Source organism: Coturnix japonica, chromosome 3, assembly GCF_054131305.1.
Source record: "Coturnix japonica strain WE chromosome 3, WE-NBRP24, whole genome shotgun sequence".
Lineage (NCBI taxonomy): Eukaryota > Metazoa > Chordata > Aves > Galliformes > Phasianidae > Coturnix > Coturnix japonica.
The window spans coordinates 76,171,778-76,188,484 of NC_140665.1; the positions used below are offsets into that span (position 1 = coordinate 76,171,778).

Genomic DNA, 16,707 nt, shown 5'->3' on the forward strand with positions numbered 1-16,707 from the left:
CCTTTAATTTAATTTTATTTATTCGCTAAATAGAAGTCTTACTTTAGGTCAGTAAGAAAATGAGAACCTGATGGCTGGAAGGTGGCCGTGGACAAAATGCAAACACTGCTCAACTGGAAAAGCTTAATAAGAAGACAATTGATTTTCTTCATGACAAGGTCATTAATACAGGCTTAGTGCTGATGACTAGTTTTAATATGCAAATCAGAACATCTACAAATAAAAAAATAATTCAACTCAATTTTGGGAGTTTAAAATAACACTTTTGTTCGGGAAATATTTTATCAATGTTTTAGTTGCATGAGAAAGGGGAATAAAAAGACATTCTTTCTTTCTTATACTTACTATCTTGTTTGTTCCTTCAGAATTTTTTCTAACTCTTAAATTCATCTCTTCCATTTGCAGATACAGAGGCTGAGGGGGCTTTTTTTATTCACCGTCTCCTGCAGAGTCAGAGAAAGACTTAGGGTTATTTAATAGATACTTTTTAATTAACAAGTGTCATCCTTGCTTGGAGTGGGGCAGGTCTCTCAGGCAAATGTAGCCTGGAATTCATAAGGAAAAAGTTGGCTAGACCAGTAGGAGAAATTACTAAGGACATCTGAGTCTTAACCTAAAAGAGGAAAGAGAGTTTAGATGTCAGAGGGCAATTTTTCAATGATAGGGTAGTGAGATGCCAGCACAGGCTACCAGGAGTATCTGTGGATACCCGGTTCCTACAAATATTCATGACCAAGCTGGATGGCGCTGCACAGACTGATCTAGTGCCTGATTTAGTGGTTGGAAACCCTGCCTGTGGGCTGAAACTAGATACTGTTTGATGACCTTCCAACCCAAGCCATTCTATGATTCTATGGTATAAAAACAGAACTCAAACTGAGATGATACCAACTTCTGTTTGGAGGAGACAGTCTATTTCATTTGCTTTGGGAACATGAGTTAGCTGACGCATTGTTTTTCAAACCTAAGTAGGGTACCCAACATGCAGTACTATGCATAACTAATTTCAGGTCATCCTTATATGGCACCAGTTTTGCCCACCATTTGCATAAAAAGTCTTCAAAACAAGGTCCTTGATGGCCCTAATTGTCATTTTTCTGCAAACAAAGGAAATGGCTTTTGTTGTATTTAAACAGCATGTCAGCATATTATTTTAGATATGTGCAGTGATTCACTGAATTGACCATTAACAGGTCTAATTTAAACCATTTACGAGCACTTACCATGGATGAATGGATATTTTAGTATATGCTTTTGCCCTTCCCACATCTTGGTAGCATATTTGTAATGCACTGTTGAATTTCAGTAGAATTTTTTAAATTGCTTCTTTAAGAATATATAATCATTGTCGTCAGCAAACCAACTAAAAGAAGCACTTCTAGATTAATTAACAGTGACCTATAATTAAATGCTACAGTACTTAGAGATGGAGTGGTCCCTAGACAATACTACTTTAGCTGTAATGAATGTTTGTCATTTTTGTTTGCTTTCACTGTGGCAGACATCAAGCCTAGTTACAAAATTTCTTAATTAAATGGAAATACCTAGAATATACTGCCTTAACAGAAAAAAAAAAAAAAAAAAAAAGCCTGAAATATTCATGAGTTAAACACCAAACCAATTTATGCAGACTCCAGCCCTAAAGTTTTTTAGTCAGTTTACCCATGGAGTTCTATATTTTCCTGAAATCATACCCTGATGCTAAATAGCACTGTGGAGTCTTCTAGGATTATTCCTGCATATGTTCATTTTAAATGGTCTGAAAGATAAAAGCATGTTTTCCTGTTTGCATAGTTTCTCCAACATGTGAACGTCTCACTTAATATTTTAACTTATAGCTTTGGTAAAAGTTTTCTGACTCTTGGTTCAGGTTTCATTAACAGCCTTGCACAGTAATTAAGAAAATCTTTTTATCACATATTTTCAAAATGCATTCTGATGCTTAATTTAGATTCAAAATGGAATTAAAGGATTATATTCCTACTACATTCCACAGGAAGTTTGGTACCTGAGTTGCTGTGAAGAAACAGGCTGCGATGTTCAGAAATATCAACCATGAACACAAAATGGTAACATCAGAAAAAAAGATTTTATTGCTATGAGAAAATATCTGTTTCCAAAAAGTGCAGATCCACAGCTAAAGAAGCCACAAATAAGATAACGTAAGGGGGGAACATCTCCATTCAACTTCAACGTGTCTATAAATGTGTGCTAAAACTTGCCTGGACTATGGAGGTATTCCTTATACCTCTATAACTTATACTATATGATTAAGAAATATGAAATAAGTAAAGTCAATTATTGGTCCTACTAAAGAATGATCCTCCTCTAATATTCAAATTTTTTTATGGTAGAAATCTTGACCATGTCCATTATTGCCTTGCATTGGGCTGCTGAAATGGTCTTCCAGTTTTCCTGTTGTAAAGCAATTTACATGAAATGAAATACATAAAGCAATAGAATGAGCACTAAAAATCAGATAAATATTTGAAAAATAAGAAGTAGACTTGGTTTTGTCCCATAGTCTCTTTACTATCTTTTCAAAATAGCTACAATTAGACAACCTCAGGATGAAAGGGAAGCTGCCATTTTTAAAATCCCAAGTAAAAATAGAATTCAAGTAAAAATAGGGTTCAGATGAAGGTTATTCTTAAAGAAACCTGTACTTCCAGTGCAAGGAAACAGAGATTCCTGCTGCCAAACTAGATATTCCCTATGATAAAGTACAGGTGCACAGAAATCTCTGAAGTTGAATGGGTCTTTACAAATACCCATCTGGTATTTTTTTAGATGTAATGAAACACTGTAAAACATTCTTTAAAACAGTAAGTATGATACTCTTTCACATTCCAAATATGTAACAACAGTTATTTGGGAAAGTGGAACAGAGCTGTTTAAAAATATTCACTCACTGACAGTTCACGGCTTGGTTAGATGCTTGAAACAGCATTTCCCACAGTCTGTTTCTTATTTTCCTTCCATGCAGTATCTTCCCTCCCCCACAACTAATTTGGAATTGGCTTGTGCCCTGAACACTGCTGCAATTAACTGCTGAGTCACGTAATTTCCCTGCTGTCACAGAACAGCATCACTACCACCGTGATAGGAATATCTCAACAGCAACCTTCTGGCATGAGGACAGAGATACACTCCCAAGTCAAATTCAGTAAGTTGAATATAGTATATGCTTTCTGAAAAAGCTGTCTACCTCTTTAAAGGAAGTTCTCTGTTTTTTGTGATCTCAGGTTTGGAAGTAGTACAATCATCTCTCCGCATTATTTTACTTCTGCTCATGGGCCATACCTCTGCAATGCCCAAATGATCAATGTTTGAAGGCAACAGGCAGCAGAAGACACTTCCGTTGCTTATCATCGTGCTACTGAAGTCTACTGGAGTTGACAGATGCTGCTCCAGAAGGTTAATAAGATGAAGAAAGCTCTTCCAGCTGGACCGTAAGAGGGATTATGTCTGAGCAGCAGATAAAAAGATTATTCCAGAAACAGACACTGCTTTTTTTTAAAACATCGTCACTCTTGTCTTACCACTCCAGTCCCCCAGGCTAGAAGTGTTTGCTTTGGAGGGGTTTGTCCAGCTCTTGCGTCCCGAAACCTGTTGTACTCTTCAATTTGTTGTGATTCAAAGCAGTCCGCAGCTGAAGACACCTGAAAAATAACTAACAAAAAACCAAACATCAAACAAAGAAGAAGGAAGTTACTTGGGAATTTTAGCTCTTAAAAAAATCTTCTACTTGACCTCAATATTGTAATTTCTTGCATGGTTCTTTTGAAAACCGTGAATGATCAACAGACAGCATGCATTTGAAAACTGGATTAATATTCCTGGCCATTTGCCTTGCTCTCCAAGTTCAGGGAAGCAGAGGTAAGTTCATATATAAACGGATTATACTAATTTGCACTGCACTGGTTGAAAGGAAATGGAAAGATCAGGCCATTTTATCGCAGAATTTATTACATTATTACTTCTTTAGAATTTGGTGTCATGACAATTCTGAAAGAGGCACCACAATTTGTGAGACTGTTATAAAGTTGAAAAGAGAAAGGTTGACAACATTTCTCATGTGTGTTCACTTTGTTTTACCTGCATATGTTCTGTTATGAAAAAAATATATTTAATTTCAAAAACAATTATGTGGAAGGGCTAAAATAACCAAAAGAACACCTAAGAAAGTGCTGACATTGCTAGAGGTTATCCATTATCCTTGAAATGAAGAGAAAGTAGTAAATTATAGTTTTGTATTTATTAGTCAGTTTTAGAAATTTCAAAAACTTTTAGATAAATACATTCTTTAGGAAGAAAACAAATAAACAAGAAATTGCTCTGTACAGAACAGAATAAGCAGGAAAATATAGATATTACAATAGGAAAATAAAATGGATGCATCTGTACAACTTCAGGAAAGATAAAACAGAAAGAAAACATCCTATAATCACAGTAACAGGACAGAATATGCTCCTTTTGTGATACACAGTATGATTTTTTTTAAATGCATTTTGATAAACAGAGCTCAATGAGATAAAATGAAGTATTGATTTGTAAAATTATTTCCAAGTCAACAGAAATATAGACAACTTCAGTGTGCTTGGTACAACAGATAATTACTACACCTTTCCAAAACATCAAAAAGTTCAAAGCAATTTCAAAGTTTCCTCAAAACAGAAAGTAAATGTTGATGATGAGATTTTTCCCTGTTCAATTACATATTCAATAGATTTAGAAGTTTGGGGGAAGTTTTTAATTCCGAGGAGTTTTCTTACTAACTTTCCCATCTACACTTTGACATTTACATAATTGAATTAAAACCCAACATCACAACTGCTTTGCACTCCACTCAAGTGAAGGAAATTATGTCCATGAAAAGTCTTTTTTACATAATATATTATTGTCTTTTCAAATATGCGAACTAATTGCAATAGCAGCAATATAACAAAATTTATACATTCACATGTGTGTATAGATAGGTGGTCTTTTAATTTTTTAGTTACTGATGGCATTAAAGAGAAAAAATATTTTTTTTCTAACATGTAATGGAAAAATGCTTTTCCAATAATATTTTTAATTCAATTTGATACGAACAAACCTATAATAATTTATTTTTATTATCATTCAATTATGCCATATTTAATATCTCTAAACCGTGTTATCTCAAATACATGCATACAAATTTCAACAAACTTAATTCTTGTTTTATGAATCTTCTTTACCAGAGCAGAGTTGCATCCAGAACTGCTATTTTGTGACTTAGAACTTGGGTCAGATATTTTGGGAATACATTTTCAAAAGCATGCAGATTCTCCCAGTAGTGTGAATACTTATTTTGATCACTTGTTAATAATCCTAACATAGATGACCCTAATATAACATTAACATAGGGTTATTATTAGGGTTTAATAATTAGTTATTTATTAGTTATAATTAGGGTTATTATTAGGGTTAACATTAACATATTAACATAGGGTTATTCCAGTTTAAAGTATATTTCAACTTCAAGAAACTAGAAAATAAAAGATTAAGATAAAATATACCTTCATCTTAACAAAAAAAAATAAGTTTAATATCTCCAAATATTTGTAGGGTTGGTTGCCATTTTCATCGTGAAAGAAATTATCCGAAATTCAAGTTCACTTTTCACTTTATTTTCACATTGATATTTTAGGGTAAGTAAAAATGGGACTTAGAAATGTCTTTAGATCCTTTCCTTCCTACCCCTATTTCAGGACTCATCCACCTTGCTAATTGGAGCAACCTGCAGTTCCACAGCTAACAAACAGGAAACTGTGGGGAGCAACATAAAGCCTTCAGAGATGGAGTGTTTATCTTTGGTCATGGCTAGTGCCAAAATCCAGGAAATGACCTCAGGACTTGAACTTAGAACTTTGCCACTGTCCTGATACAAACTGTCACTAATAATAGGAAGAGAAAGTGAGGGAAACAAAAATTGTGATATGGCAAAAATTGTGATATGGCAAAAATTGTGATATGGCAAAAAATATACAAGAAAAATAGGACAATAATTATTAACTGTTGAACTTTTAAACATTGAGCAGTCAGACTAACCAACAAAATTTAGAAAAGATTTAAACTCCCAAAACAATGCCTTGATTCTGAGTAAATCCTAGCACTTGATACTGAGAATGTGAAGGAGACAGAACACAAATGGCTGCTTAGTGTTAGCTTTTAATCAGCAAGCAAATATTCTCTGTCTACTCAGTCATTCTCCAAGACACAAAAGCTTTCTGTGTTCTCTATGAAATCATTTTAATTCATTCTGACTTACTCCTTCCCTCTCAACTGTTCTAATTCAACAACAGCCATTGCAGATCTTCATTACTATAATTGCCCTTGAAAAAAGGGTTAAGCAATTCTCTGCCAAGCACAGTGCAAGTCAAAGAGCATATAAGGCCTCAAAGAAAGAAAGGGAGGACATCAGCTTCCTGCACTAAGATTATTCTTTACATTCACACGTAATAAACGGATTAACAAGTTAAAGCTTGCTGTCCTGGCTGTGCTTATAAACAGACAAGAAGCAAAACATTAAAAATATATGTATGGGGATTATTCTTATTTACTCCTATCTATTTGAAAAAGAGCCAAAAAAACTTGAATAAAAATACAAAATATTGATATGGAATCTTAACGATTAATTCTAGGTGTCATAGCACTCATTTAATACCAATTAGTGAATTATAAATGACTGAACCATTAGCTGTGTGAGTATTTTTTCTCTGAATACAACCATGGATAAGACAAATATTCTTAATAATAAAATGCTTAGCCTCTTTATAAATAATTTGTAGGTAACAACAAAATAGTTTTATGAATTGGTCTCGATTTTAGAAGTTGGATTTCATGATGCTTATGGATCTCTCAACTCAGGATGTTCTAGGATTCTACTTGGAGTCTTAACCTGCTAGAAATCCAAATTACAGTTTATGTGAATCTTTACTCTTCAGTTAACAGCAGAGTTAACTGTTAACTGAAGTCCAGTGGCTTCAGTGCTTTACCCTTTACTTTGGTACTTCTGTTCTATTTTCTGTCCCTTTGGGATCAAAGCAAAAAGTTTTCAAACACACCTGCCACACTATAGGTGTGCTTATATTCTCTTAAGTAATTTCAGCATGACTTACCACAATATGCAAGCATACAACCCAACAGAGCAACATCACTATCCTCATGTCACAAGAGCATGACTACCAGAGGTATCTCAGAGAAACTCCCCTGTAAGAGGCTCTAGAGTCATTAAGCATGTCAACAGCAGTTTAGCAAACTGAGTCTTAAAGCAACTGTCTAATCACAAAGACATCTGCGAGTCGGTAGGACCCTTATTCTATTTAATAATTAGGAAAACTGGGAGCCTACATAACTGACTGAACTCAGGCCACCGTGCTTGTCTTTTCAGCAGTGAAGTTATACTGGCTCTAAAATTTCTACTTCAGTGCAGAGCCAAGAATATCTGCTTGTTTACCTCTCTGAATCTTTCACTAGCTTTCTCAGGCATTATCCAATCATGTATTAACAGTCTTAGGATCCCTGAACCTAAGTTACCTGTAATGCCAGTCTTAGAAGGCATGCTCCCTTCCCACGCATTAATCAACACAGAAGTCCCAGATATTTCAGGAAGGAGGTAGTAATGTACTCATATTTGACTTAATTACATTGTTAAAACTCTAATGGTGACACTTCTAATCAAGTTCTCTTCCCTTTTTTCTTCTCCCATAAAAGTGGATAAATTTGATCTAGATCAAATGGACATGTTGATCTCCAGCTGTCCTTCCAACCTAACTTTGCTCTGTGCAGCTTGACACTTAATGCTTTTCAGCGATTCATCTTGGTTCAGTATAGTTGAGACCAAATCACTCTCTGTCAAAATAAGAAGGAATCAACCATCCTATTGTTGTCATATTTGAACAGAGCTACTTCAGTAAGCTTATTCTGCACAGCAGCTCTTTGACCTGTGCTATCACAATTGTTGAAATGTTGATTTATATGGCAAAATATTACTGTAATTTTCACTTATGCCGTTTCCCTGAATTCTCAGAGGCTGGCTGTACATTTTGAGTATGGCTGGCTAGAAAAACAAATAACAGAGGTGCTCAAGTGAGTGTTTCACCACTGAAGATTGGATGTATTCCCCCAGGAGCTACTAAAATATTTAAAGCATTTTCTTAAATGCTTTGATGGAAACAAATCAGATAACTTCAGATCAAATGTTTTCTGGATGGACAAATTAATACAGATATGTATAGATTGCATACATCAACATTAAATGCATTCATTCTTCAATATTGTTTCTAGCCTGAATGATGCATCTTAGCCAGACTGTTACAGAACTCAAATGGCAGCAATGAAACCTTGGATAGCATTTGATATTTTCTCTATGAATCCCAGCAGCACCAGTCAGTAAAGATAAGAAACAACGATGAAGATGTTTCATCAGAACTCGCACTTATCTGTCTGAAAGTGAAGAGATGTATTTCTGCTCTAGGTGAGACATAAGATGCCAAGGAAAACATGAATTTCAGTTAGGAAAGAAACATCAGAATCATGTTTTGACTCTAAAGGTTTTAATATGTTCAGTATTTGTGGATGCTGCATTACAGCAAATGTGAATTCGTTGCTGGTTAGTATATGACAACACTATTCACAAAAGCAGTAGAATCTTCCCAGTGGCATATTATATTTTCTGTTCTCATCTGTAATAGCCAGACAATTCACCAGAGTTCTTACATTATGAGTTTTTTAGTTAGAATAATTCAAGGATGCTACCAGATTGTCTATTTAGAAAGGAAGAAATTATTTTGTTGGTCTGTAAAAAGATCTAAAATCACATTTCATAAATACTGTGTTTCAAATGACCATCTTCTTCGCCTTCTTTCTGATGCTGATTGATTTAAGAACTGCATTTCTCCTCCTGGCATACAGAATCACACAGATTTCTGCAAGTAATTGGGATCAACTGGGGGACTGTGATGTCTAATTTAGTTTCTCAGCATTAACAACTTGCAGATATGAAATTCTTCTCATTTACTGACAGACATCTAGAGCACATTGGTTGATGAGAGTTTTTGTACCATAATATAAATCTAGGTTACTTCAAAGCAAAACAGAGAAAGAAAAAAAAAAAAAGATAATTATTGATAAATAATTAATGATAAGTATGCATACTTACAAAACAAGTGATACACAAAACAATTGCTCACCACCTACTGACTGATGCCCAGCCAATCTCAAAGCAGTGGCTACCCACCTAGCCAACTCATCTTCAGTTTTCATTTTTTTCTCATGATATTATATCATATGGAATACCATTTGGCCATCATAGGTCAGCTGTCCTGGTTATGTCTCTTTTTCAGCTCCTTGTGCCCCTCCTTGCTAGTGGGGCAGTATGGGAAGCTAAAACATCCTTGGCTCTGTCTAGCTCTGCTTATCAACAACTAGAAACATCAGTGTCTTATCAACATTGTTTTTCTCCCAAAACCAAAACATGTAATCATACCAAACACCAAAAAGAAAATCAACTTTGTCCCAGCTGAAACCAGGACACCTGTTAACATGTGTAGGTATCATTTTGTCATGTGGAATGCAACTGAGTGATATAGGGACTAGATTTGTTGCATCTTCTATACAGATTCCTTACTGCACGGTCAGGGCCTAGCAATTCTTTGGCTTGTAAGGTGATGCTAAATGTAGTACAACACAAACTACCCAATAGGTATATTGGAGCTTTTGTACTGCTGGGGATGAGACATCTGGTTCACAATAGTTAATAGGAAGTTTTCTAGTGGACATCAGTCAACACAGGGTCTTTCTTTCTGTAGGCATGTCCCTCACAGCTCTTTGCCACATCCAGATACCAAGGCTTCATTCTACAAGTAATGTTGTTGTACAGTGACACGTAAGAATGACATTCACACAAGACAACATATCAAATAGCTAACTCATTTTTGCCAATATTAATTTTAAGGAAATATTTCACTGTCTGCATTAACAATAGTTGAAGTATATAATGTATCAAATATAAATACAAGTAAACCATATAGTCTTGCAAACATATGCAGGACCTAGGCTGCATTTAGTCATAAGGTTGTGCCATATTTTAATTTCTCTTTTCATCTAAGCCCCTTCAGTCTGGTCAGACCATTCCCAATTGACTGTGATTGAGACAATGTGGCATTAAAGGGATATTAAAATGAAGACAAGGAGAGAACACATCACAGACACCTTGTCTGTCACTGGCATGTGCCATTTGAATTTGGGGTCCTTGCTACTCCCATGACAGGAGAAGACCGATTCAGAGAGAAACAAATATCCTCTGTTTATGCTTTCTATGCTCCATCTGTATCTACTGTAATCAGCCCTTTCACAGATCTTAGTATCAACTATGACTAGTCATCCTTGCTTTTTCCATGACTAGTCATCCTTGTTTTTGTTAACTACGTGCATTATCAACATGGGAGTTCCTGACCATGTTAATTCTGCTGTATATTTTATGAGGTCACATAAGCACAATTACGGCATACTTCTTTAATTCACCTTCTTTGATAAGCCCTTCTCATGTTTTATTTCAATAGTTCCTCTTAAATAAAATTTGCCTTTTAATTAATCATTATTTCCCGGTGAAGGCTATATGTTTCATTTATCAATCAAGCATTCCTCTCTTTTCTAAGAATATCAATTTATTTTTCAGATTAACCATGTTCGTCACACATGTCAAATCTTGTGATGATTTTAATGATGAATTATTCAGACTTCAAAAGCTTTGTCCTCATATCACCCTGAATTTTGCTACAAAAACCTTGTTACCATATTTAATAATCTTTGCAGTATAGAATGGTATCTTCATTGTCTAAGATCAAGTGAAACCAAAAAGTTACTTCTGAGTGTACGTTGTTGATGAATGTTCCTACACAAATTGTTGCTGCTGTTAAAACAATAAAGCAAACAAAAAACCAGTGACAAAATCAGAGGCCTCCCAAAACTATTACTATGAACAGTTAGGTGTGAAGAAATCTGTACAGAAGGTAAATGAGGATTTCAAGTTTTTTATTTGAGGAATTCTTACTGTTTATCTTTCTGAAAACAAAATCTGAAGAACCAGCAGCACTACGGGCTTGACAGACCTCCATGAACATTAAAGCACTTTTGATTAGATTCCAATATGATTAAGATTGTTTTATCGTGTTTTGAAAAGTGCTTTATCACATTTTTAAAAGTCTTTGCCATATTTGTCTAAATTCGGGACAAACATCGACTGACATTGATCCTTAGTAAAACTACATCGTTTTTTTTCCTCAAATCAACAATTCAGTAAATGGGAAAATTATGCAGATTATTTCACGTGAGCATAAGGAAGGAGAGTTACAGCTCCACATAAGGCACCTCTAGAGATTAAGCTTAGAGTCAAATATTAACAGACTTTGACAATTATCTATTCTTCTGACCTAAAACCATTAAAAAAACCTAAAAATCATAGATTTATCTTTTGAAAGTAAAGCTGAGATAGTCACCAAAGTTAAATTGGGCAGGTTAAGCATTAAATATAAGAACTCCATATATTTAAGAAAAGACAGTTATGATAAAAAAATATTTGAAAGGGAACTTAGTTTTTAAGAATAGTAAAACACCTTTGTATTATTTGAATTTCTTTTCCACAATCAAACTATGTACCCCATAAAATTTACACCTTGCCAGTTCACCTAATTACTGTGTTAAGCAGCAAAAAGAAAAGGCTTCAATCTTGTAATAAAACAAGCCTTTTATAATTTTGCTCAACCTAGGACACTGAGAGAAAATCATTTTTTAAGCTGTAGATGGAGTCATATTATAGTCAAGCACATGGATGAAACATCTTTGTTGAAATTATCTTATTAGGAAAAAGTTTATCCCTTCAGGATTTCCAAAGACATGGAAGAAAGCACAGCTCGAAGACTTATGAACAAATAATGTTTGCACCAGATAATCAGTCTTCTTCCATTCATACTTAGTGAATATTAGGAAATAGGTATTGACAAATAATTTGGAGAGAGGATGGTTGATGTTTCTCCAATTCAAACTGAGTTTAAGTTTAGCAAAAAAGTCATTTCTAGAGCTGATGATAATAAAGATTAATGAAGGAACTAACTGAAAGATATAAATGGAATTAAACCTATTAGAGTAGGTATGCTTAAGCAACATAACCCCCCCATTTAAAAATAAATAAATAAATAATAGAAAGGAAATTAAATATAAAAACAGAAGGAAAAAAAAGAACCAAAAAAACATGACACCTACCCTGAGTAGGCCAGCAGAATAGTGATATTTGAATGCAGATAAAGTACGGCCACTTTTCAGACAGAAAATCCCAAATAGCAACCCTAATTTAAGAATTCAAGGTTGTTACATCAATCATTTGTGAAGAATGTCCTTTGTCAGTCTTATGAATAGTATAATTCTTAATTCAAGTTAATGACTTAGGGGCAAATCCTAGGAAAGAAGCAAATCCTCGAAGGAAGGCCTCTGCTCCATGCAAAAGCTATCAAAGAGCTTAATGGAAAAATCCTCTGCCCCAGTTGGTCAGACTGCCTGGGCAGCTGGGCTATAGCAGTTAATAGAGCTTGTAACAGGTAATAGACTTACAGCTGGCTCCTTTCCATGTAGATTTTTGGTATTTTCTTCAAGAGGATTAGAGAGGGCAGCTTTAAGATTTTACTGGCATTGTCTTTTCCTTGATGGTAAATCTATCACTCTCTCCTCATATTTCATTAAAATAATTCAGTGTCTCAAATGATCCATTGTTTGGCCCCTTTTGTTTACTGGTGAATCCCTGGCCATGTTTTCACAGAGCAAGTTCCTTTTATTCCTTATTACTGTAAGGTTCCTTTAATGTTACTGATCCGACATTATTGAGAAAAATAATTACTTTCATTGCATTTTATAATACTATATTACTGCATCATCGTTTTTCCTTATTTTACAACAATTAGAGACTTCTAGGCCTGCAGGCTGCTACTTCTGTCATGTTTTGCAAGGCCATAACAGTCAACTGTGTGTAACTGTATCTAGTACTACATTTGTAAAATACCCTCATAATCAAGCAATCAATATATTTCCATCTCAGACTACCATCTACTTCATGACATATATCGTTATTATGCATTGAACATTAAAAATATTAAATATTAACTGAGATATATGTACACATACATATACAAACTCACAAAGATGGTAGAATTTCTCCCATTCTGTGGCTGAAGTACTTTTCTTTTTGCAATAGTATGATTTTATTTTTCTCTTATCATTTATCTGCCAACTTGTCTTTAAACATTTAAATAACAAAGTTGCCAATTGTTAAGATAATGTGATTTTAACATCCTTAGTTTCTCTTGATTTATGTAAGAACATGATAATTAATGTTTGTTAAAAACTGCATAATATTTAGTCTTTCTCTACCAAACCGACAATTCTTTACTCTTCATTTTTGGAGACTATTTTTCTCACTGTTTCTAACACTCACTGGTCTCACTCTTTTTCTAATGTAGTTGTTCCACTTTGCTGGGAATAATTAAAGATCTATTGAGAGCACTCAGGTCACTATTATCAAGTGGCAAAGATGCATAATTGCAGTCTGTTCTGATTAATATTTCAGTTTTGGTGAGGGATGGAAAGAGCAGTGCACTGTGAAGTGACAGAGAAAGACTGGAAAAAAGATATTTCTGTCCCCAAAGACAATAAAACTCCTGTTCAGCTTTTGAAAAAACATTTTCCACTGTTCAGTTCTGAAAGTGGGTTCAAGCCTGAACCCACTGAAGGGAGATGTGCCCAGAAGCCCAAAGTGTAGATAAGAACATCAAAAGAGTACAGCTATTTCTCATATCCGTTAGCATAGACTTATTTTTATAGAGTAAGCTAATACAGATGTGCTTCACCTTCTCCAGGCTCCAAATATGTATTTATTAAAGTGCTTTACATTTAATTATAGACTTCTATACAAATGAGATGCATTAGCACGAAGTTTAAGTGCCTTAGCATCTTCTGTGGTTCTAACACAAAATCACTTTTGAAAACAAGATTTAGGGCTTCTGAAACTTTTGTTTTGTTTTACCTGTAAGTTATATGAGGAGCTATAACTAAATTACTTAAAAGGTTTTTCAGTCCCAGTGGTCCAATATGACACTGGACAATTAATTCAGCATACTGACAATAACATAAAGAACCCTTACATTAGAATGAATTTTTCGAACATGACCTTGCATACTACCTAAGCAATGTATGTTTATGTGCATGTTTACCTTTTATCTTTTTCAGAAATCCCCAGTAAAACAAATCGTGGTGAAGCCAAACAACTTGCAGATGCCTCAGGGTCAGACAAAACAGAAAGAACAACAAAGAGGTCCAGAGTGTCAACTATAAGAAGGATATTTGACATGGCAAAACACCGAACAAAGAGATCACCTTTTTTTTCTACTGGTGTGAAAATTTGCCCACAAGAATCAGTGAAGCAGATTTTAGCCAGTCACCAAGCTTACTATAGATTAAGAGGTAAGATAATAATTGTAGATTGTACTTTTTCCCTGCAAATATTGACAAAGATGTTGTAGAATCTTGATCTTTAGCTCTAGACAATGTATCTGATATTTATTTTATGATTAAATAATACATGCACATCAGTACAGCTCAAGACAGGTAACTACCAGAACAGAATAAAACAATTCACTCAAAAGACTAATGATCTCAGTGAATTTTACAGTTATTTTACCATGGCAGAACATGACGACTAAATCACGCTTGCACTACTGTATGAAGATGTACCATTTTTCTAAAAGTATAGCAGATACTATCTTTGATACTCAGAATTAATCCCATGCCTTCAAGACAGGTGATGAAATGAATAGTATTTCATTTCACAAATACATTGGTGAATCTGCAGCTTTATTAACAGTGTGGTACTGCTGTCACAATACCAAGATGCCAGCAACACGACAAGACTTTAATCTCATTCGTAAAAACACAGAAGGTGTTTTTTTCTGTTCTTTTCCAACTCCCTCCCTCTCTTTTTCCTTCTATTTCTTTTCCTCTCATATCTTTAGAGAACTTACAGAATTATCTCTTTGGTTTTAGGTCCCCAGAAACCATAGGGAAAACAGCCCTATTTTTTTTTTCATCTTCCTCCCTCTCACTCCCATTCAATGACCGTTCCAATTTGTATTAAAAACAACAACAAAAACAAGCAGAATTTGAGGCTGCAACTGGACTTTCCAAAGCTAACTTTGAAACCAAGTCAGCCCTTCAGGGATGCAAGTACCTAGGGTGACATCTTAAATCAGCCCTCGCATGATCTTTGAAATCAGCTTCACACATGCACCTGTTCCTCATTATTGATCTTCAGCCACTCCCAGAGCTGCTTGTCAGCTCTGTTTCAGGGAAACACCTAGTTCTCTTTTATGTGAAACCTGTACATGGAGCTGTGAAAATCTTATTCCAGCTGCCACTTCCCACATGCAGCACGAACAAGCTACAGCAGCATCTGTAGTCATTCCTATGGATACAAAGATATCCAGAAAATTTTGTGGGATTGAATTCCAAGCCAGTGGGCATTAGAGAGAATTCTGAAACCTATGTCAGAGGCTGATCCTCAAAGCCTTTCTTAAACATGAATTAATCCTGAAAATCTCAATCTGAAAACACAGTCTCACAGAACACGCTTGCATCATTAGCATAAAATCAAGTACCGTGACTCTGACATTCTCCTTTAAAAACTGATGATGTTGCCAGTAACATCTTTCTGGAAAGCAGCACATCAGTTTAGAGTGAAAGATTGAATTCTGTAAACCTTGTAGCTTAAGCAGGTTTAAAATTACAGATCTTCTTTCTCAGCAGATCATCCTACACTCAGAAACTCCTCTGAGTAGATACCTCTCAGTTCTTCAGCTGGAACATTTACCAAAAAGCACACAAGAGAACAGAAGTCTGCACGTTTGTATACACATTCAGTAAAAAGCTACTACTTGGAGAGCTGCATGTTCTCTATTACAATGTCCTTTTTTAAAACTTCAACAAATCTTTCCTTCAAGGAAAAGATCAGAAACCAAGATATTTGTCCTCCCAGCTGAGCATGCTAACATATCTGATGAGTGTGATTAATGAAGAGAAATAAAAGTAGAAGTGAATATTTGGTGATGCAAACATTATTCCTGAAGTAGCAGCCAGTAACAGCAGTACAAGCCTACAGAAGAAGATGTATCTGTGTAGCCATGCTGGAGACTACACTGTGGGAGAACCTTGTATTCATTTTGTTTTTCAGAGGTCTGTTCTTTGCCTTATATAAAGTCTGGAAGACTATCTCCATCCCTCCAAGTCCCATAACACATTTAGAAATGTAATAACCTTGTAGATTACATCTGTTCTCTAGAGAATTTTACTGCTTCCTTAAGAAAATTACTTCTTTTTTTTCTTAATATTCTAATTCATGCTAAAACTCTTTCAGGACTGAGCACACAATACAAAGCTGCTCAAATATATGTGCTCAAACAGTAACTATTGGATAATCTTCATCATCTTGAAGACAGACTCTCAACTGCATGCAAAAATGCACATGTTCATCCATGCCTGAGGCCCCAAGCACAAGAAAGACATGGAAGTGTTTGTCCAGACAAGGACTACAAAGACGATCAAAGGGCTGGAGCACCTCTCCTATGAAGAATGTTTGAGGGA

General features: G+C 35.0%; 1 protein-coding gene across 4 annotated transcripts in view; it reads left to right on the plus strand.

The window, feature by feature from the left end:
- The first annotated feature begins 3,379 nt into the window (after positions 1-3,379).
- The window catches only part of IMPG1 (interphotoreceptor matrix proteoglycan 1), a 52,042-nt gene continuing 38,714 nt past the window's right edge, over positions 3,380-16,707 (plus strand). For all 4 annotated transcript variants that reach the window (XR_014944877.1, XM_015859062.3, XM_085543729.1 and 1 more), the window contains exons 1-2: positions 3,380-3,879; positions 14,302-14,535. Coding sequence is in view for 3 of the 4 variants with exons in the window: in XM_015859062.3 (XP_015714548.3) it covers positions 3,813-3,879; positions 14,302-14,535 (301 nt within the window). In the remaining variant the exon portion in view is untranslated. The remainder of the gene's footprint in view (positions 3,880-14,301; positions 14,536-16,707) is intronic.